The 21,322-nt window shown below is 44.1% G+C and overlaps 1 protein-coding gene across 1 annotated transcript in view; it reads left to right on the top strand.

Annotated features, from left to right (window-relative positions):
- Positions 1 to 575: 575 nt before the first annotated feature.
- ABCA12 (ATP binding cassette subfamily A member 12) overlaps positions 576 to 21,322 on the top strand; it is an 80,590-nt gene continuing 59,843 nt past the window's right edge. The window contains exons 1-4 of the mRNA XM_042874433.1: positions 576 to 644; positions 5,112 to 5,205; positions 18,374 to 18,521; positions 21,038 to 21,126. Of these exons, the coding sequence (XP_042730367.1) occupies positions 576 to 644; positions 5,112 to 5,205; positions 18,374 to 18,521; positions 21,038 to 21,126 (400 nt within the window). The remainder of the gene's footprint in view (positions 645 to 5,111; positions 5,206 to 18,373; positions 18,522 to 21,037; positions 21,127 to 21,322) is intronic.

Raw genomic sequence — 21,322 nt, 5'->3', positions numbered from 1 at the left:
GTTCAGCGATGCCAGGAAGTTGCAAGCTGTAGCTGAGGGTACTTTCTTCTTCCCAGCACTTGCTTGTGAACTCAGGGAAGCTGGAGAGGCCTGGCAAGCAGCCCACACTCCTTACTGCTGCTGACACCTCTCCAGCAGAAGCAGTGTGTGGGTAGGCAGGTAATTTCATCACAGGGAGGAGGAGGCATGCATCACCTTTTGTTTAAGCAGAAGCATCTTTTTGGAATGCTATCCATTTTATCGGTTAGGGCTTGAAGAAAGAGCAGCCAGGAGAGGCTGGATATTATAATTAATGCAAGTGGAGGCAGGCTGCTGCGTCTGCCTGCCTGCCTGGAGAAGAATAACCTGTTGAATTTGCTAGGCATTGTTGCTGTGAGGACAAAAGCTACGGTTACAGGGAGCACAGCAGTAACAAGTGGATGAGGTAGCTGCTTCAGAGCTATGCTGTGGGGAAGAGGCAGGGGCTTGGATTTCGGACACTGGATACCCATTTGGGTTAGAGCCTCCACTTTTGCCTCCTAAGCCTGGGGAGGAGGAATACGCGGCCCACACGGTTTTGATTGGGTCAGCCGAGGATGGCCGCGCTCTTCCAGCACTTGAGGATCCTGCTGTGGAAGAACTGGCTGAGTGTCAAGAGGCAGCCGGTGAGTGCGAAAGCAAAGCCGTAGAGGAGCGGGAGCTGGAAGCCATGGAAATGCTCCTAGGGATGGAACACCTTCCCTATGAGGACAGGCTGATAGCATGGATAAGCTCTGGGGGAGAACTGATAGCAATCTTTCAGCATCTGAAAGGGAGGTTGTAAGAAAGGGTGCCGACTTTTTAGCAGGGTCTGTTATGATAGGACAAGGGGAAATGGTTTCAAACTCAAGGAGGGGAAATTTAGATTGGATGTAAGGAAGAAGTTGTTTGCAATAGAGGTGGTGAGGCACTGGAACGGGTTGCCCAAGGAGGTGGTGGATGCCCCTTCCTTGGTGATTTTCAAGATCAGGCTGGATGGGGCTCTGAGCACCTGATGGAGCTGTAGGTGTCCCTGTTCATTGCAGGGGAGTCGGACCTTTGAGGGTCCCTTCCAACTCAATTGATTCTATGGAATGAGGAGCAAAAAGGATTCTACACCAGAGGAAAGTCATGGTGTTAAAGTATAAATATTCTGGAAGCTGTCAATAGAGACAGAGAGGGAAGGAAAGGAATGACATGGAAGAGAAGATGGTCGTTTAAGCCCAAGTGGTTGGGTCTTGCATTGAGGGCTCAGGAGTCCAGAATGAATACCAGGGACGCCTCTGTTCCCTTGGGCCAGTGGTTTATGCAGACTAAACCATACACAGACTCATGGGCAGACCTGAATTAAGGATGTTAAATCCAGTGTGAACAGACCCTGCTCCCTGCTTGAGGGCACTAGGGGTATCCTCTGTAGCCTTTTGTAACAGTTGGCCAAAGGAAAAGGACTCTGAGAGGTACGGGTAGGGCAGATTTCCACTGCAGTCCAGTACATGGCAAATCAAACATACCAGATGGTCTGTCTTTCCAAAAGAAAGCACTGCCAATGGTGTCCAGAGATCAATGTGAATTGCAGCATCATAGAGGCAAGCGGTCCTTTGGGTGGCACGGCGTGTCCAGGCGAAGCCTATTCTGGTAGTTTTGTTGCAAGCTGGTTTCAATACAACTGCACTGGAGTTCATGGACAAGTGTTGCAACCCATCCCCTTGCTAGTAATCCAGATGTGATGACTTTTAAACTTTCTAGTTGAATGGAAAGCATTGGCTGGTGCAGAAAAAGCTGACAAGAAAAGTGGCCATGGAGAGTGTGATTTAATGATGGAATGAAAGACCTTATATCACTGCATGCTGCTGCAAGGTCCACTGTGTGCCTGCCCTGTCCTGCCTCTCAGGTCGGGAGCCTGGTTGGGAGAGTCTTTAATCTGAGTCCTTGTGATCTTCCCCAGGAGCTGCAGACATGCTGTGTTCCTCTGAGCTAAGTCTGGGCCTGCTGCAAAGGATACTGGAGTCTTTTTGTGAGATGCAGAAAAATACCAACAAATTACCTCCAGTTTCTCAAGAGCAATTTTAACAAGGTTGTTAGAACCTGGAGGCTTGGGTCTCTTTCAGCTCCTGCACCTGGAGTAAATGCTAACCTAAACCTTGCGTATACAGCTGACTGTACAGACTTGCTGCTCTTGGTTTCTTGTAGAGATGAAACATCTGTAGAATGGAAATGTCAATTAAAGTATGTCAATGTTAGGGCAGACGTTCCATCCAACTCTCCTTCCTTTCCCTCTCTTGCTCTCAATTAGGAATCTTGCTCAGACTGGAGGGAGTGTGAGGCCATAAACCCACAGTTCTGCTCCCAAATGCATCCTGTTTTCCCTATCCTTTCAGCTTCCTCCTTTTTTATTTTCACCTGTGTAATCTGTCTCCACCAGTGGACCAAGCTTTCAGGAAGTTTGTTGTGTTGTTTTTTTTTTGCCTGTGCTCATTTTGCAGGGGAAGCACTCTGAGCTTCTCTGTTTCTGATAACCCATGAATGCATTCCTGCTGCTGCAGTGATGTTCACTGCCCTCCCCAGGGCTGATTGGCATGTCACAGAGCACTCTGACACAAGCCAGCTCCCATCCCTCTGCAGACTGAAGTGCTTTCCCATTGCTCTGTTTATCAGCCTCTCCAGGGCTAGCAAATAACATTTGATCCTGCATTTTGCTTTATGCTTTATTTCCTCTGTGCCCTTTCTTCAGAGCCCCTGAGAGATTGCCTCTGCTTGTGCAGCGCGGGGAGAGCTACAGCTTCTTGGCCATCAATTTGATGAAATCAGCTGAAGCTCTTCATCCATACCCAGGGAGAGCCTCAACACAGGTTACTCCTGCTGAGAAAGGAATGGCCGTGAGTTGAGGGGGCAATCTTCTGGGAGCAAAGTTTGGCCTGCCTGCCAGAGGGAGCTGGAGAAATCAGTGCCTCTTGCACTTGTTTATTGTTTTCCATCTGTCACTTCTGTGCAGTATGCTTACTTAAAAAAAAAAGGCAGAAGGCAGAAAAAAACCACACGCCTGCATCCAAATGTAAAAAGATCTGAGATTTTTAATCTGCTCTTAGCACTGAAACAGTCCAGTAACTAAAGGATTATGCAACATGTGGCACAGTGCTTAATCTCACAAGCCAAATTGGCTTTGATTATGGCAAACATGTTCTACCTGCACAGGTTTGGCCAGGCTGGTTGTCTTGTTTTCATTAAGTAGGAAAGCCTGGGACAGTGAGAACACTGTTGTGTGGCAGCTGACGTATCCAGCTGCTGTTAAATCCCATTAAGTCAAAGGACAGAGATTCTAAAGGAAGAGCTGTCTGGGAAGTGGGGAATGTTAGCACTGTATTAGCTCCAAACAGGGAGGTGCAAAGATTTCCTTCAGTGTAGGCAATCAGCATTCATTTCTTCCCCCAAAATAGGAAGGATATCTTGCCATTCCTTTAGGCAGCCTCTGACTAAGATCAATTTCAGTGCTGTTACCCCATAATTTTATTTTAGCCTACATGGTACGAAACTAGGAGGATACCTTAATAATACCATGTGCATATGAATTAGTCCAAGTTAAAAACTGTGTTTGTGGTCTGATTATAAGGCAAACGTGATACAAAGTATTATATAAAAAGATGTTAGTTTCAGGGATGGATCTTGTTGTATAGAGTACATATAAAGAAAATAGAGTAGTGTCTGTAAAAGCTAAAAGCTGCTTTCTGAATGCTGAAATTTGAGGAAGACTTCCTCTAAAAGGATGTTTTAGGAGGTGGTTTGACATTTGTCAGTTCCCTGTTTTGGGGCACGAATCCTGTTCCCACTTCTGTGGCTGAGTGTCATGTCATCAAGGGGTGGTATGGAAGGACTTGCTGTAAAACAAGCATCTTTAAGCTCGTCACTCTCCAGGACTTGTCTGTCTGTTTGCTTTTTACCTTCTAAGAAGTGTTACAGGAAACGAAGACATTATTATGGGCTTGGAATTACCTTTGGAAAAATGGTGTGGGATAATATGTGCTGATCTGAAAGAAACAGCAACGCAGCGATGCAAAATGGGGTGATTTTGAAGAAAGACATCTTTGGAGTTTCAGAAATTGGCATGAAGATAGCAATTTCACAGCACAGGGCACTTGGAGCTGTACAGGTGGAAACTCAAATCCACTAACCACAGTACCAAGCTAGCCAGCTAGTGCAGAAGCAGTTAATTATTTGAAGAATTGCATTTTCCTTGCTTACAAAACACCAAGGTTTTAATACTGACTTTGGGCCTTGTACTTACATTGACTTACTACACTGGATGGTTAGCAGATTCTATTTTCTTCCTTCCCATCCGTTGAAATGGGCTACCCTTGTGTCAAAGGCAAGAGATCTATAAATGTTCTTTTTTTTTCCAACGTGCCACGCTGGTTTTGCATCATTTCTCTCTTATCTCAGCTCATCTGCATAAATTGCTACAATTTGGCAGTGGGATGGAACCAGGGAGTCGGGTTGTGTGGTCAGAAGCTCACATGAGGAGTGACAGGTTGCCAGTGTTTGGATGGCATTTCTCCAACTGATTGGTTTCACAGCTCTGTAATAAATCCCTTCCTGCACTGTTTTGTAAACAAATACTATGAAAATTCTCTTTCTTTTGTCTCTGCTGTTTGTGAGGGATTGTGAAAACCTTTGGAAAAAAGTAACCTTGTCATTTGTATGTCAAATGACTTCTGAGGAATAGTCAGTCAAATTAAAGGCATCTTTACTGAAAGCAAAACCAACCTTTTCCATTTTTGCTGTTAAGTTTTGTGACCATTGCATCCAAAGGTCTTGTACACCTAAGGATGCTTTTACTATTACATAGCAGTGTCTCAAATCAGTACAAAATGCATGAACAGCCAAACTGAAACACAGGGAAGCTTGTGTTATTTTCAGTCTTGTCATTTGCTCTTACAATCTTATGTAGTTTTTCTCCTGTATAGATAATACCTGAGTTTTAGTAATATGTGTTCCAAGACAGGCATTATTTACAGTGTATGCTATAACTCATTTAGGGTGGAACTTGTGCATTCTAGACAAGCCCTGGGACGCATCAATACAACAAACATAACCAATATATTTTCATTGCTGTTTTATAGGTATGGTCGTTCATTTTAATTTCCTGGCCTGTGGTTGTTTTCATAATCTTGGCTATCATCCGTCTCAAATTCCCCCCAGAACCACAGCCAAACTGTAAGTAACTGGTTTGCTTTTATCTCTTTGGGGATTAGTTCTCATTTCGGTGACTGATGTGTTAATTTGATGTTTTTTGTTACTTTTGTAAATCCGGTTCTCTGTAGCTTCCAGTGGAGATTTCCTGGTATGTAGCATGCTGTAAATAAAGTGTCAGTGTTCCTCTGAGGTTGTTTATATTTATGTTTCTTTCAAATTAGTTTCATAATTAGAAAACAACTTTACAGAACTGTCTCATCAAGATGCACTCAGATACTGCTGTTGTAGCAGCAGTATAAACCTACTTGATAAATTGAGGGACGAGGGAGCAGCTGAGGGCATTCTTATTCAGTAAAATGAGTAAGGGTATAGGATTCAACTAGGGTTAAGAAAACATAGTAAAAACAGTGTGCTCATCGTGAGAGATTCACCTTACGTTTGCTAAAGGAAAAAGCACCTACTTAGGCAGTTACTGCTAGGGCTCAGCAGAAAAGTGATAACTTCTTTGGCTCCAGGGACATGATGATGTATGTGAACCTTTGCTAGCAAGCCAAAGAGCAGCTGGCCAGTGTGTGTTGATAGTGCTTAAATGGGTGAAGAGTTTACACAAGCTGGTTTTCACTTGCATGCTTTGCTTCCTCAGTCAGGAGAACTGTGTCTGTATCTCAGAATGTGAGTCCACTTGAATCTTCTCTGAAAAATTTACACTGAGTTCAGTGGATACCTGTTACCACCAGAAGAAGCAGTCCTGTCTTGCTCTCATCCCTGGCTATGTTTGTTTATGAAATTACATGGTAAAAAAAAAAAATATATAGCAAGGAGTTTATCCAGTTGGAAGTCTTTTTCCTTTCCACAGTGTTAATTCTGGTTTTAATCTAATCCCTGGTTCTGCTCATTGTGACCTCAACAAGTGCAGACCCAAGGGGGAGGGGAAGGGACTGGTTGGATGACCTGGTCCCTCTTTTTAGCAATAGCCTACCTTTGTGTTGGGAAAAATCAATTACAGAGCTGTACTCCCTTCACTATCTTCTCATTAGAGGCATTCCTCAACATCAGTTGCAGAGGCACTGGAAGAACATGCAAGATTCGTGCTTCACATTTCACATCTAGTTTGCTAAGTTACATCCTTGTACAGAGAGCTGTTACTGACAGCCACATCTTCCCAGCGCAGGGTGAGAGTAGGCCTTCAAATTGCCTTTATTAAAAGATTTGCTACACCTTATACATAGGAGAGGCACCACCATGGCTAACCAGCATCAGACTGACATTGAGTGCACAAGAACAAAGTAACGTCATGGGAATGCAGAACGTTTGTATTTGAGGCAAGGAGGCTGATACAGACTGGAGAGTCAGACTGACAACAGCAAGGACAAGCAGTTGGCTTCTAGTGTTTGTAGCTATCAGATGGGCAAAATGTGTTTGAGAGATCTGTGTGTGCACTGGAAATGTTCCAACTTGGTTAATAATGTGCAGTTCTCTGATTAGAAGTGTTTCTGAGCTTCAGAGTGATGTATGAAAAAAGGCCACACGGTAATAAACACTAGATAAGCAATTAGGATAGCCCTTTTCTCAGAGAGCTTGCAGCCTACTCGGGCTAGAAATTTGTTTATCTAATTTGTAAGCAATGATGGAGAGTTAGAATAAGGGACTTCCTATAAATTTTGCAGAGTCTTAAACAGAGAAGGACATTCTTTGTGTGTTAGGCTGGACTTTTAACCCCAAGCCCATCTGCTGCCAGTGAAAGGCCTCTTCAGGCTTTTTATTTATGTTCTGCCCAAATCCCTTTGAACCAGTTGGAGAAGGCAGGACAGGACGTGTTGTACTTGGCGAGAACTGCAGTTTTGGCCAAGTGTGGAAATGGCATTCCTTACACGTGGCTCCAGTGGTTGTACTTCCTGTCCCTGAGAGATCAGATAAGGCCAGTGTTGAGAGTGCCAGCTGGATGGTAAAATATTTATTCATTTCTGCACATGGCTATTAATTTGAGTGTGTATTTATGTTTGCTCTGGGGGATTACATCTGTGAATTATTGGAATGGAAGGAATGTTCCTAGGAGCAGCAAGTATTTTCATCAGTGGTTCTCCGCAGGAAAGGGGAGACTGGTCAGTATGTTTGGACTTGTTCTCTTTTCTTGCGTGGATGAATTTTATTTTGGGGCAAATCTCAGCATCTGAGTAGTCTTTCTATCTAAAGTAGATGACGGGAACTCTATTGCAATGGAGGTTTGGGGCTGGAAAAGTTGTTAATGGTTGTTGCATACTCCTGTGATCCATGTTATTTAGAAGCCATCTAGAAATCCAAGGGGGATGAAGAAGAACATTAACTTGGGAATTGAACAGCTATTTCCTGCTGTCTTTCTAGTCAAATAAGAATACCCACTTGAAGATTACACTCTTCATTTTTGACAACTAGAAAAATGTATCAACTTTTCTCTTGAAACAAAGAGAAATCATTTGGGAGCTTTCTTTTCTGATAGGAAACAAACAAAAACAATGTGGGTGGACACATAGGAGAATGATTACAGGTGGGGTTTATATTCAACAGGAATTAGATCCACTCTATACCAAATTCCAGTGACAAGTTTAATGGCACAATCAGTAAATGGCGGCAAGAAGCAGTTTCCAATCCTGCTGTCAAGAGATTATTGCAGGCAGACAGAAGTCAGGAAGCATAGAATCAACGACACAGAGATAGAATAAGCTGCTCAGATGCTGAGTTTTGGACCTTTAGATAACCCCACAGAAAATCTAAATCTAAGATCTAACCTATCTCATATATTCAGGGCCACAGAAATATCATGAAATCTATTATTTGCTCAATTAAATTAGCTCCAATTTGAGATGAGTTCTCCTGAAGTATGTCTAATACGCATTTAATGGCTTATTTCAGGAAATTACCTAGCAAGTATCCATCAAGAATGAACAAGTGGCAAGAGCTTCTTGAAAGTGCAAGTCACTTGCTTTCCTTTGTTTGTGTAGCACCTAATGCAATGGGGTCCAGCAGTGGGCTGAGCTCAAAAGAGAAGTGACATGCCAAATAAACATCACCAGTCAATCACCTGTAGGAACACTGAGAACTGAGGTCAAGTAGGAGGCTGGAATCCAATTTGCTTTGTGATTGAAGCACCTAGTATCTTAAAAAAGAAACAAACAAAAAAACCCAACCCGCTCTTATTCCCACGTATTTGTTCAGTGATGTATTTCCTGGTCAGCAGAAATTAATATCAGAAGAAAATGGGGATTTGTTTCTCTGCATACTCAGCTCCTGTGATGATCTAGAGTCTCACCAAACAGATTTACCCAACCCTTTGTGCACGTTGAAGTTGTGTCTGTTGACCTTTTGTTACAGTCGATGTATTTGCTGGAAGACACTGGGTTGCACCGTGTGGAGTGTGTAGGTAGGAAGCTCTGCATTGGAAGCCTGTGAATGGGGTCTGAGGTATCTTCCAGTCTTTTGTGTCTGTATCACCTGTTTTCTAGAGTGAGTAGGAACAAAAGTCCCTTTACATCACTACAGGTTTTTGCAAAGTATGGGAATTGTGTGAGAGATACCATCAGTCCCTCAGGGCACAACCCACTCAGTCTATAGGGAAGCCCAATTATGCTCCTTGCTTTAACTAGCCCTGTCACACCCTACCCGCCCGCTTTCTTCCTTTTCTGTTCTCCTTCTTTCCCCTTCTGTCACTTTGACCTCATCCTCATTCTCCATAGAAGCTCTCTTGGATGTGGTTAGTTGCCCACTCATTCTGAAATCTTGCTTTTTCAGTGCTGTGAAGAAGATAAGGCTTTGCTCTCCTGTTAGACTCCCTCTGCTATCCAAGGGTGAAAGTTAGGCACGGTCTACAAAAACTGTGCCTCGTTCACAAATATTTTTCCTTCTTCATGAAAAGAAACCTTGCTCTTGGGTCCAGTCTGAAAAAATACCAAGTTTCTAATGCCAGGGAACTCCTTTCCTCCTCTTGGCAAAGGACGTTTTACCCTTCATTTCTGCCCAGAATTCTCACCCAGATTTCATCACCTCCATGGAGAGATGCTTGCATGATGAATTGCATTCACTCAGATATTTCTGATAGACTCAGTAACCAAGTGCTCCACCAGTCTGTCCTTCCGTGACTTCACTGGGTAGTATGGAAAAATTAATAGGTTCCCATGGTAATTATAGGTAGTCAGGATATGGTGACTACACAGGCCACTCCATTCATTTGGATAAGTCATGGGTATTTATGTAAGGAATGATCCACCCTAAGAGTTCAGCTTACTCTATATACAGAGAAGCACACATCAGACTCCCAGCACTCTGCTCCACCATTTGCCTATGGTACAGCAGTCCCATTCCTCGGTGTGCTTTGCACTGCTGTCTTAAGTTGTTGGGAAAGTTCTCTTTGCCCAAGCAGGCTGTGGATGCCCCATCCCTGCAGGCTTTCAAGGCCAGGCTGGATGTGGCTCTGTGCAGTCTGGTCTGGTGGTTGGTGACCCTGCACATAGCAGGGGGTTGAAACTAGATGAACATTGTGGTTCTTCTCAACGTAAGCCGTTCTAGGATTCTATGATTCTTGTCTATCATTTTCTGTCTGCCCTTGTCTAGACAACTCAACGCCAGTTTTGTCTGTGCTTGACTTCAGTGTGATTAGAAGAATAGTCTCTTCAGATCTCTCCGCAAGTGTCCTTTTATTTAGGTTAGCCTGAACAAATTGCTGTGATCACAGACTCACAGAATGGCCAGGGTTGGTAGGGACCTCAAAGATCATGAATCTCCAACCCCTCTGCCACATGCGGGGCCACCAACCTCCCCATTTAATACTGGACCAGGCTGCCCAGGGCCCCATCCAACCTGGCCTTGAACACCTCCAGGGATGGACGGAGCACCCACAGCTCTCTGGGCAGCTGTTCCAGCACCTCACCACTCTCCTAGTAAAGAACTTCCCCCTGACATCCAACCTCAATCTTCCCTCCCTCAACTTCAAAGCATTTCCCCTTGTCCTGCTGTTATCTACCCTTTCAAAGAGTTGACATCGCTCCTGTTTATAGGCTCCCTTTAGGTACTGGTGATGTTTCTAATCAAGAATCCTAGAATGGTTTGGGTTGGAAGGGACCTTAAAAGACCATCTGGTTCCAGCAGCCCTGTCACTGACATTTACACCTTCCATTAGACCAGGTTGTTTACAGCCCCCGTCTGCCTTAGGAATGTTCCAACAACAGGGCATCTACAGCATCTCCTGGGAACTTGTTCCAGTGTCTCACCAACTTCATCTTTAAATCTACTTGATGTCAGCTTAAAACTGTTACCCTATGCCTGGTCACTACAGGCCCTGGGGAAAAGTCTTTCTCCATTTTTTTTTTCTCTTGTAAGCCCCCTTTATATGTACTGAAGGTAACAGTGAGGGCTCTCTGTAGCTTTCTCTTCTCTGGGTTGTACTGTTTCTTTGTACAGGCTTTTGCCTTGTAAGGTGCAACTGGAGGATGTTTAGATTTGGAGCTGGAAATTCCTGAGTTCCCCGGATTTTTTTCTCCCCACTGTATTATAAGAAGGCCTTGGGGCAGTGACTTAATTCTGATGGGCTTCCTGAAGCACCTGTATCCAGGCGCTGGGACCTAGAAACACAGAAGTATTTTTCCAAAGGTGCCGAGGAATTTGGATTGCACTGAAATTAGCAGTTGTTGAGGTCTGTGTTTCTGGAAATGAGGGCGTATTTCTTTAAAGAATCTAAACACGGACTCTGGAAGCTAGCTGAAGACATTCACCATTGAAAGAGAGAAGCTTCTGTGTGTCTCCATCAGCTTTGCCCTGCAGTGCAGACATAACCTCTGTCATTTCTACATCCGTGCCTCTTAGAAGGTCTCCATCACTATTCCTTTCTCCTTTGTGTTGGGTTTGGAAGTTCTTTCTCCTTCCTTCACATCTGCTGCTTCTCCCACTCATTTCAATTTTTATGCTCTGCTCTTTATTATCTCCCTGTTCAGTACATGAACCCAATGCATTCATAGTCAAGGGCTGATTTCTAATTTATTAAATGAAGGGGTGGAAGGCCAAGGTCTGTGGGCAAGCAAAACTAGCTTGCCTAGTCTTAATGAGCATGGAAGCAGTTGCTGTCTGCTCTGGGCTGGTCTTATTATTTGCTAGAGGGAAGAATTGGGCAATGAGATGCTTCCTCCATTGAAGCCACCAACACAGGGAGGAGCCTTGCAGTGAGTTGTCTGCTTGTTCCATCTCGCTGTTGTAGGCAGACAACTGAGGACATCGTGTTATTGGGACACTTGAGAAAGCATAAATGCCAGTGGCATGAGGATGAAAAATTCAAGTTCTTGAATCTCACTTAGCCCCGCTGGGCTTCTGGAAAGCTGAATGGAGGCCTGGTGGGATGAACAGGAGCTGGGTCGTGGGTGTACAACTTGTGAATGAGGGTAAGCTGTGTGGTAGAGAGGTGGACTGGTGCATGCATAATAGCAGCTCACAGCATCCTTTGGTTATGATTTGCATGGAGGAAATTAAAATAACTCCATTTAGAGCTGAGGGAAAGATGGCCAAGCATGACATTGCTTAATGCCTAACAGCAAGGCAGAGGAGGAATGCACCTATTCAGTGCCAGGGAGACTTGGGCTAACACCAGCTCATCATAATGACACGTGTGGTGTTGGGCCCAGCTGCCAGAAGCCTGTGCTCACATGCAGTGATGGAGGCTCTCAGAGGAGCAAAAGTGACCCCACTATGACAGATGCTGAAGGTGCTTGGTGTCTTGCAACTTTAAGGTTAACTCAAGGGAATGTTTTCTTCCGGTGCTGTCAGCTTAGCAGGGGAAATTGCAGAGAGGTAAATGGCAGTTCTGCTGGTTGGTCAGAAATAGGGTGAAAGAAATCACCTGTTAGCTCTGCAGTGGTTTTAAAAACGAGCTTTGTCATATGAAAGGCAGTCTAGGTAGAGAGGGAGTGCAATATCAAACCATTAGCTCTGACCCAGAGCAACTCTTAAGTGCGCGTTTAACCTGAAGCATGAGTAATCGCGTTAAAATCAGTAGGGCTAATCGCTGCTATGCCATGGGCTTTAGACACACTGAACAAGATTTGAGCTGTACTGCTAGGAACTGTAGCACTTACTGTCCTCACCCTTTTTTTTCCCCCAATAACTGGGATTTCTGAGGGCGTTGCTCTTGCAGATGTGAAAGAGGAAAGGCTCAGGACCTGCTTGACTGGGAGTCCTTTGCCTCCTTGTCCTGCTCTCACCACAGCTCTCATTCCAAGGTCTCTAAGAACACATAGATCCTTTTTTTCAGGTTCGTGGTGAGACATCAGTTTCAGAGCACATGAATTTTTCACACAGTGTCGCATCAGTACAAGCACCATAGCAATTCAATATTCTCTTTCTGTAGATGAAAGGATAGGCCGGCCAGCTATTTGTCTCATTCTCCACATGCATAAAAAAACACAACCCTGCTTCACAATTCATGTTATCCCATGGGTTTGATTGTTAGGCTTCAACTTCGGAGAGATATCAAGGCTGCTGGCATTATCATAAGGCTATCTACAAAAGATAGCTGGAAATGACAATTGTGTGTGGTTAAAGAGGAATGGTTGCAGTCATCATGTCATGAAAGAGGCTTGTTCTTTGTCTTTTTGCCTCTGGATGTGTAGCAAAGTGAAGAAATAAAGTTTAAAGCAATGCTGTGCAACTGTGGGGAAGATGAGGAGAAGTGAGAACGCTGTACATACACAATTTAGTCCAAGGTTTTGCTTAGAAAGCTGGGAGGAGGACACCATAGCAGTAAATATTTCCCGTGTATATTTTGTGACTGCTTAGATAACTGTAAGTCACAGCTGATAGACAGAATTGCTGCTCTGGGTTAGACCTCTGCTGCTGCTCAGGGATGATTGAGAGAGCTTGCAGGAATCACAGAGAGCGTACTGAGAGAGCTTGTGGAGCACAGAGCAAGACTTCCACCAGAGATGCCTTCACAAGTTGAAGGGTTCTTCAGCCAGAAAGTAGACGGCTTGAATCCAGATATTCCTTTTTAATAGCCACTGAAATATCTTCTTTGGAGGATTTGTCCAATTTGTTCTAAAACAAATGTCTGCTTTATAATATATAACACAATATTTTGGTGCTCATTTAAAAAAAAAACACCACAACTCTCCCTTTTGTCTGCTACCTCGTGTTTCATTGTCTTTGTTGCAAGAAATGATCATTTACTCACCCTTTTCATAACTGATCAAGATGTTATTTACTTCTTTGACTCACCACTTCTTGGCCATCTTTTCCTTTGCCCAAAAGTGCCAGTTATTAAGTCTCATTGTGTGCTGTAGCAGGGCTTGAATGTGTTTTGAATGAACACAGTAATCCTAATGAAGTCATTTGCTCATCATTGCTCTTAATTTGCCAGTTGAAGAGTTGAGATTTGTATGGATTTTTGTCACGAACAGTGACTTAATGTGTAAGGTATATACAGTATCAGTGTATGTGAAATCTGAAGCCAAGAGAATGTAGTGGTAGGGAAATATTGCTAAAATATGGGAGGATAGAAAACGGGACAACCTCAGCAGGACTTTTGAAATTAATAAGAAAAGATCCAAAAAAGGTAATGTACCTCAGTTCATTTAGAAAGTAGCTATTCATAATGGGATTTCTTATCTTTGATGTGATTAAAATGGGATATAGATTTTGTCCGATTTTGCAGGATGGATGGCATAGCTGGGTAGCGAGCCCTGAAAGCAGAACTACCATGACCTGGTTGCTGGTTTGCACCAGAGACCCCTGGCTGGTGGAAACAGGACTTTACCTTCTACCTGGGTGTGGGTAGGAATGCCTTCTTTGAGGCAGACTTGATGAATTCCAGTGGAAGTGGGTGATGCTAGGGGCTGCACACACTGCATTCTACCTGCACTCTGCTAAATGCCTCATTCCTTGCAGAGAGTTACTGTACACTGCTAGTGCAAACCCCAGTGTGAGAAGACAACAAAATCACTGTGGCAAGGTAAAACATGGTTCATTTAGGTTTGGACATTTCAGTCAATTTCTATTAATCTCATAGATCGTAGTGAAACAGTAATTTTTGTCTGCCTTATGTGACATTAACTTCACATTTTTCATCGTTATTATATCAAACACCTGCACTTGAGAAAAAAAAAACCAAGAAGTTTTGCTTCTGTTGAAGCATGTTGGAATCTCGGGCATTCCAGAAAGTAAAAGCAATAAACTTCCTCAATTTTATTCCAGAGGAAAGCAAATGTGGAAAAGCCAGAATTCCCAATAGAATGAAAGCCTTGTTTCTTTTCAGCTCTAGAGCATGTGACCAGACTGGCTAGATGCTAATGAGCAGGGAGAACCTGCCAGCCCATTCAGTGCTGAGCCCTGGGCTTCTTCTGCCCTTTGGGATGCTTGCCTTGTTTGCTTCACATTCAGAGCCTTTCTTTCAACCCTGGCAGAAAATCAAAGCACTCCATAGTGAGAGAGGACAGCAAAATACCTCTACGCTTGGGTTTCCATTGCTAGCAAACGCAGCAGTCAGTCTTTACTAATAAGATACAGATCTGGGCTCAAGTTTTGGTTGCAGACTAATAAATTTGACAAGAAACCTGTGGAGGTCACGTCCCAGCAGAGCTAAGAAGGGGCACAAGTGCTGCAGTGATCTCTCCCGTGGGGCTCATAGTCAGTGTAGAAATATCCTCCAAGGGTACCTGGATTTTCTGGAAAATATAACATAGAAAGCTGAAGGCGGTGACAGTGATAAATGATGTCAAGTGTTGTGGATCTACTCTATCATGGGATCATAAAGTTGGAGTCTGCTGTGCACAGGAAATCCTTTTTCCTTGGCTTTGGCACTGCAGAAGATTTGAGTGGGATATGGAGATGCTTTCTGAAGGCATTCCCTACAGGGAAAATATGACAGAGGTCATTAATGGTGATAGTAAGCATTGTGTTTCAGATTGCAAAACAATCACCATTGAAACTGTCCTTCAAGATTTGCAGGGCGTTTACAGAACTCCTTCAATAAAGTTTGGTATCTAGTGCTTATGTCGTGTTTGAAGTGCTGGATAAATCCCAGCCCAGGGAGGGACAGATGGTTATAAATGTCTCCCAGAGGGAGCCAGCTTCCTCCCTGGTCATCCTTGCAGGGGTGTGGGACACAGCCAGTGGATGTGTACGTGTGGGTAGAACAGCTCATGGGGCTCCATGGAGCCACAGCTCCATGCCACAAGAGAGTGGATGGAGGAAGGAAGGAGGATGGGATAAGACTCGCGTTAATCTCCTGGCTTGCTTTCTCATCGGTAAACTTCCTCCTTTGCAGGATGAGAGGAACTTGCAGGGAATTTGGCCTGGACATTTCACATTTTTCTGTCTATGGCCTTTCATGAAAAACTTCCTTGATTCTCAAACTGCTGTTAGAGTTCAGCCTCTTCCACAGAAGCCTTTTCTGGCACCTCCCCTGCTTTAGTGCCACAAACAGTGCAGGGTTGTATCAGTTCATCACTGATGGATCAGGACGCTTTGCTTGTGATACAGCAACTGATTGCCTAATTTTTCCATTTAGTTCAAACCATAATGCTTCTGAGTCTAATTCTAAAATATAGCATTGCTACTTATATCTCACAAGAGGATCTTCTGCTTTGGTTGCAGGAGGATCCCTTGTATGATTTTTCTCCTTAAACATCTTGCATCTCTCTACAGTAGGAAGTACAGTACAGTACAGAGTACAGTAGAAGCTCTCAGAGTGGGTCCAGAGGAGGGCCACTAAGATGATCAGAGGGCTGGAGTACCTCTTCTATGGGGAAAGGTTGAGGGAACTGGGCTTGTTTAGCTTGGAGAACAGAAGGCTCTGGAGAGACCTCACTGTGGCCTTCCAGTACTTGAAGAGAACATATAAACAGGAGGGGGAAGGAATTGCTGTTTATGGGGGTGGGTAATGATAGCAGAAGGGGAAACGGTCTTAAATGGAGACAGGGAAGGTTTAGGTTGGATATTAGGAAGAAGTTTTTCATCCAGTGGGTGGTGAGGCGCTGGCACAGGTTGTCCAAGAAGGTTGTGGATGCCCCATCCCTGCAGGCATTCAAGGCCAGGCTGGATGTTGCTCTGGGCAGCCTGGGCTGCTGGTTGGTGACCTGCACCCAGCAAGGGGTTGGGTGAGCACTGTGCTCCTTTTCAACCCAGGCCATCCTAGGATTCTCTAGCAAAGAACAGTGCTCCCAAACTCCTGGCCTTGTGTTTGTGTTCCCCCCTCTGCTATCCCACTTAAGAGTTACAAGGCTTTAGCTCTTAATTGCTGATACACTGGTAGATGCAGATGGCAGTAGAAGGTATAGCCCTTTCCCTCCTACCTGTCTGCTTTTGTGTATTTGAGCTCCCTGTCCTGAATCTCATAGCTTTCCAGTTCTTTGGGCTAGTGTTTTGATGGAGATGCTGATAAAGTGAGGCCTGTGGTGTGCCTGTTTGGGTGGGGTACGAGTCGATTTTTGTCAAGGCAAATGAGAGTGCAGGAGATCAGAAGGAAGACAAGAGAAGTGTCAGGGTGTGCAGAAGGCCGTTTCACAGGGCTGTAATTGGTGATCTCAACGGGCAGACATCGCAGATGCAGTTGGGGGTATGCACAAATGGATGCTTCTAGATGAAAGTGCCCTACCGTGCAGTTTCCCTCGTGGGCAGTGGGCTTATTTCCACTTCAAAACCTTTAGAATAGCATAAGCTTGGTCCTTTGGCCTCAACCCCAGAAGGACAGCCTGCAGAGACAAAGGAGATCTTTCACTCTGCTTGGTGCTCTGCAATTACTGGGAGCTGGCTCAGCCTGCATTGTAACTCCTGGTGGTGTGGAAGATACAGCAAGCATTGGAAGGCAGGTAGAGCTCTGCTTTTCTCCTGCAGTGGGGCATCTTCTTTAGTTTTCTTGGGCAGTTCTCTGCTGAGGCACGAAGGAATCACAGCAGCGTCCAAAATGGGTGCTTGACACTGCAGGTCTCAGCAGTTGTGTGCCTATTGCTACGTGGTATAAAGCAGTGTGAACTCCCATGCTAAACTATGAGTATTTGCAGTTCTACCCAAAATTCTGCTCCCTAAACAACCCCTCTGATTTCTGGGGACCAGCACCACATTACACAGCCATGGGTTGTGACCAGCCTTCCTGAGGAAAGTTGGGGAATGTCTCTTCTTCAGGGAGACTGGCAGCCAGATATTCCATCTAATGCTGTCATTTCCTTTGGGAATATCTGATTTTTGACCACTGCTATAACAAATGAATGTACTGCAAATGTAGGATGTGCTTGTTGGAGGTGCTGGAGATAAAGCTGCTCCTGGGCAAGAGTCGTAGGTCATCTTTGAAGACTGAACAGCAAGGTAATCAATTCGCGCAAACTTGCCTGCAGGCCTTCTGTAAATCTGGCTCCATTCCGTAGAAGAAATAATCACCATGTCCTTTGCCAGGCAATTTTCCAAATGATTGTTTTAAATAATATGTTGCTGTGATTCAGCAAAAGAGTTTTGAGATTTATTAGAGCGTTTGTCACTGAGAGGAGAAGCATTTGGTGAACTCTGCGGGCTGGCAGTAAGCAGCATGGGGCAAGTGGCACACAAAGCACCAAAGTCTCTGACTGCTCAGGTCCTCTTGGTATTTTTGGAAATGGGAGACAGGGACATGCATCTCATCCCTGGGCACTGGCTGCCTGCATCACCGGTCACCAAGCAGATGGCACTGGAGCTGCTCTGCAATAGCAGGAGGCATAGGAGGAAGTGGTGATAGATTGCTCTGCTCCCTTCTTTGGGCAGGCCTGCACAAATCGTAAAGGAGGTTGTCTGATCTTGAATCTATTGCTCCTTTCTACAGTAAAAACTGAGACACAGTTCTCTTTTATTATCCTGGCTTGAAGTTGAAGCTTATGGCTTTGCACAGAAACCAAGTCTTGGAGAACATGCCTCTTATAGATACTTCAAGCTACTCTGGCCATATGCCTACTTTTATTTAAAATACAAATGCTGCAGTTGCTTTGGGATTGACAGGTATCTAGTTATTAGCAAATAGCTTGACTCTTTTCTCATTAAATAGCCTTTCATGGCTCTGTTGGTGTTGAGAAGGGGCTTCTAGTGGAATTTGGCAGAGATTGCTGCCAGGGTGGAATGAAAGAACCTCTGTGAAACTGAGAAACGTATGGCAAGAAAATGCATGTCTGCATCATAATAATGGTGTTTTTTCTTCTTCTTCTTCTTCTTCCTTCAGGTTATCTCGCACCCCGAAACCTTCCTAGTGCAGGCTTCTTCCCATTCCTGCAAACTGTGCTGTGTGATTCAGATGCCAGATGTAAAGGCACACCATACACACCAGAAGATCTGCTGCCAAGGCTTAATGATATCTCATCTCTCAGACTGTAAGGAAATTTGAATATACCTGGGTGTTGCAAGCTGTAGAGCAAAATTTGCTTTGTGGTGGAGGGTGCAGCCATGCATGTATGCATGTGCGTGTCCACAGCAGGCATCTATCAGGTATCTGTTACAACAGATACAGTTTCAGATATTTGGGCACTTAGAAATGAGAATATGGGGCTGCAAAGCAGGGAGTTATAAAAATGTTCACGTTAGAGACAGCTATTGGTAATGTGTCAGTTGTGTTTCAGGTTTGACAGTAAGAATTTTACTATTGAAGAAAATGCTTCTGATTACGCAGATTTCAAAAATCAGAGGAAAAATATGTATTACATTTATTTATTTATTGCATGATTGTGTTTTGGGTCATACATGATGTTAGTTGATAAGACTGCATCAAAAGAGCGCAGCGTGTTTACCTGCCTTCTGTAGTGATCAGATCAAGATGTGTAGTGTGGAAGTGGCAGATGTTCCCAACAGCTCTAGTTTCTGAGATATGTTTATTCTGGAAAGACTGCTCTTTCAATAGAGCCTCCAGGTGGCAGCCAGAGTGGCTGTCCTCTCTGCATGCCATTAAACATATAGGCAAACAGATGAAAAAGTAAAACATTTTTTCCCCACGTAAGCACATAGATCTACAGAGTGGAGCTGGGTGAGCACATTTTGTTGGAATGCTGGTTTGCTGAAATTGAAACGTACAGTGAAGGCATTTCAATCTCAATGATGTTCCAGCGCTAGCCAAGAAGCATTTGCTTTGAGATGTGCCAGCCAGTGTTGTCTCTACGTTTTGGCTCCTAGATTCTGGCAAGTCCCCAGGGAACATGCAGGTCTGAGGTCTGGTCAATGAGAGCAGAAAACGTACAAGGTCGCCTTTGCTCATCCTTCTTTTAGGTGACAAGTTGCTCCAGAATGGCTGTGCCAGAACCTCAAAATCCCTCCTGGCCAGAGACTGAGAGTGTGAAAAGCTAATGTGGGCACCAAGTCTTACACTAGAGAGTCCATCAGATAGGATCCTGGGTATGGTGCCTCCTCAGGGCTCCTTTTTTTCTAGAGATAAGTCAATGGTCTTATGATGGATGATTAAACGTGTGGAAAACAAGTTACACAAGGTGAATCAAGGTCACACAGCAGAACACAACAATGCTATGGGAAGACTGTGTGTGCCTGGATGCTCTTCACTTGCTTCTTCAGTGTCACTGTTTTCCTGGGTGTGTTAAACAGTGGTTAATTTGGGGCACTGAAACAAAGAAATGGGGACTTGCAGTGCCAAAGCTGGAGTTTTGCCATGGTTTTCAGTAGCTACAAATCCTCGTTGCTTTCTGGTTTTGATTTCTTTACAGCTGTTTAGGAAAGAACTATGTTTTCTTGCTGAGCGAAAATCAAAGGATTTAGTCAAAATATAGCTCAAGTTACATGAGTCATTAATAAGCATCTTGGCCACTACCGATGCTAGAAATTAGCTGTGTGAAGTATCACACACGTGTGTGGATATTCTTCCTCTTCTGTTACCTAGGTTAGCTTTAGGAATGCATCATGTTCTACTGAACTTAAAAAAAAATTGACTAGGCACAGCAAACCTTACCAGGGTACGGTAGAGTATGAAACCTCATCAGCAGGTTGACTGGGTAGGAGCCAGCATGTATAGAGTCAACTCTGCCTCAGGAGCAGAATCATGGTGGATGAAATTGTCACGAAGGGAAAAGTCTTAAGCTGTGACTCTGATTGTCTGGATGTATTGTTTAACATTAGATAGTTTGTAATACTTAGCTAACCCGGAATGTTTTTTCTACACATTCTGCAAACCTCTGAAACTATTATCTAACTTGCCCTAAAACTGTGTCTTTTCAGTGGTCAGCAGAGAAGATAGGCTAGGTTCTCACCCTTCATTCTGTCCCCTAGAAGCATTTACCAAGGTGTGCAAATAGTTGAGGTTTCCCTGCATAGAAGGGTACTAAGTACAAACACTGAGCTCGACATCAACATCTTCCAACGTTTTTCCCCCTGAAATGAAATGTTAGGGAAGGATGAAGTAAGGTCCTGATGTCTTGAAGGATTTCTTGGTAGCGGCGTACAGCCTGCTTTTATAACTTTAAGCTATTTCAGCTTACATCAAGGCCACTCCTTGATCAGTCAAGCTCAGTCTGATCCTCATCAGCAGTGTGGTGAAATTCTGCACTGCTTTTTCTGTTGAGCATTGGTGGGGGATACAGTGAAGCTTTCTTTCAAATAAGTGGGAATTGGTTTGAGATTAGACAGCCAAAAGTGTATGTCAGGCCTTGCTGTCCCTGTGTATCAGGCACGAATGCAATCCCCTCCATCTACTTAGCATCTGAGAGCACTGCAGTGTGCTTTCCCAAAATATGTACCAATCTTCTAGACAGAACTCAGCATTTACACAACCAAGGTTTCAACACAGCTACCATGAAATTCTGCTGTAGACACATCCTGAGTCACACTGTAGTTAAATGCAAGCTTAATCATAAGAAACTGAGTTTTCTTTTTTTTTTCTTTTTTCTGTCAGTAAGCAGAGGAGCTCATCTAGAGTGTCCAAGGATAATCATCCATCACCATGGAGTGCTGAGGTTCCCAAAAGCAGGAATGCTTCACTGGGTAGGTTACTCAGAGCTGTATGCAGAGCCCTGGTCTTTAAAGAGTGATCTTTCAAAGCACTCTCAACACAGATGCAGTTCTTAGAGCACTGCTAAAATGATTTGTGTATTCTGTACAGTCTCGTGACTGAGGCCATGACATTAGTGCAAATTCTTGGGAATAATTACAAGTAACTGTCTGTAGCAAGGAATTCTGG

This window comes from Lagopus leucura, unplaced genomic scaffold (assembly GCF_019238085.1).
Source record: "Lagopus leucura isolate 7727_CA_CO unplaced genomic scaffold, USGS_WTPT01 Super-Scaffold_100012, whole genome shotgun sequence".
NCBI lineage: Eukaryota > Metazoa > Chordata > Aves > Galliformes > Phasianidae > Lagopus > Lagopus leucura.
This window is presented reverse-complemented; position numbering and strand designations above follow the sequence as displayed.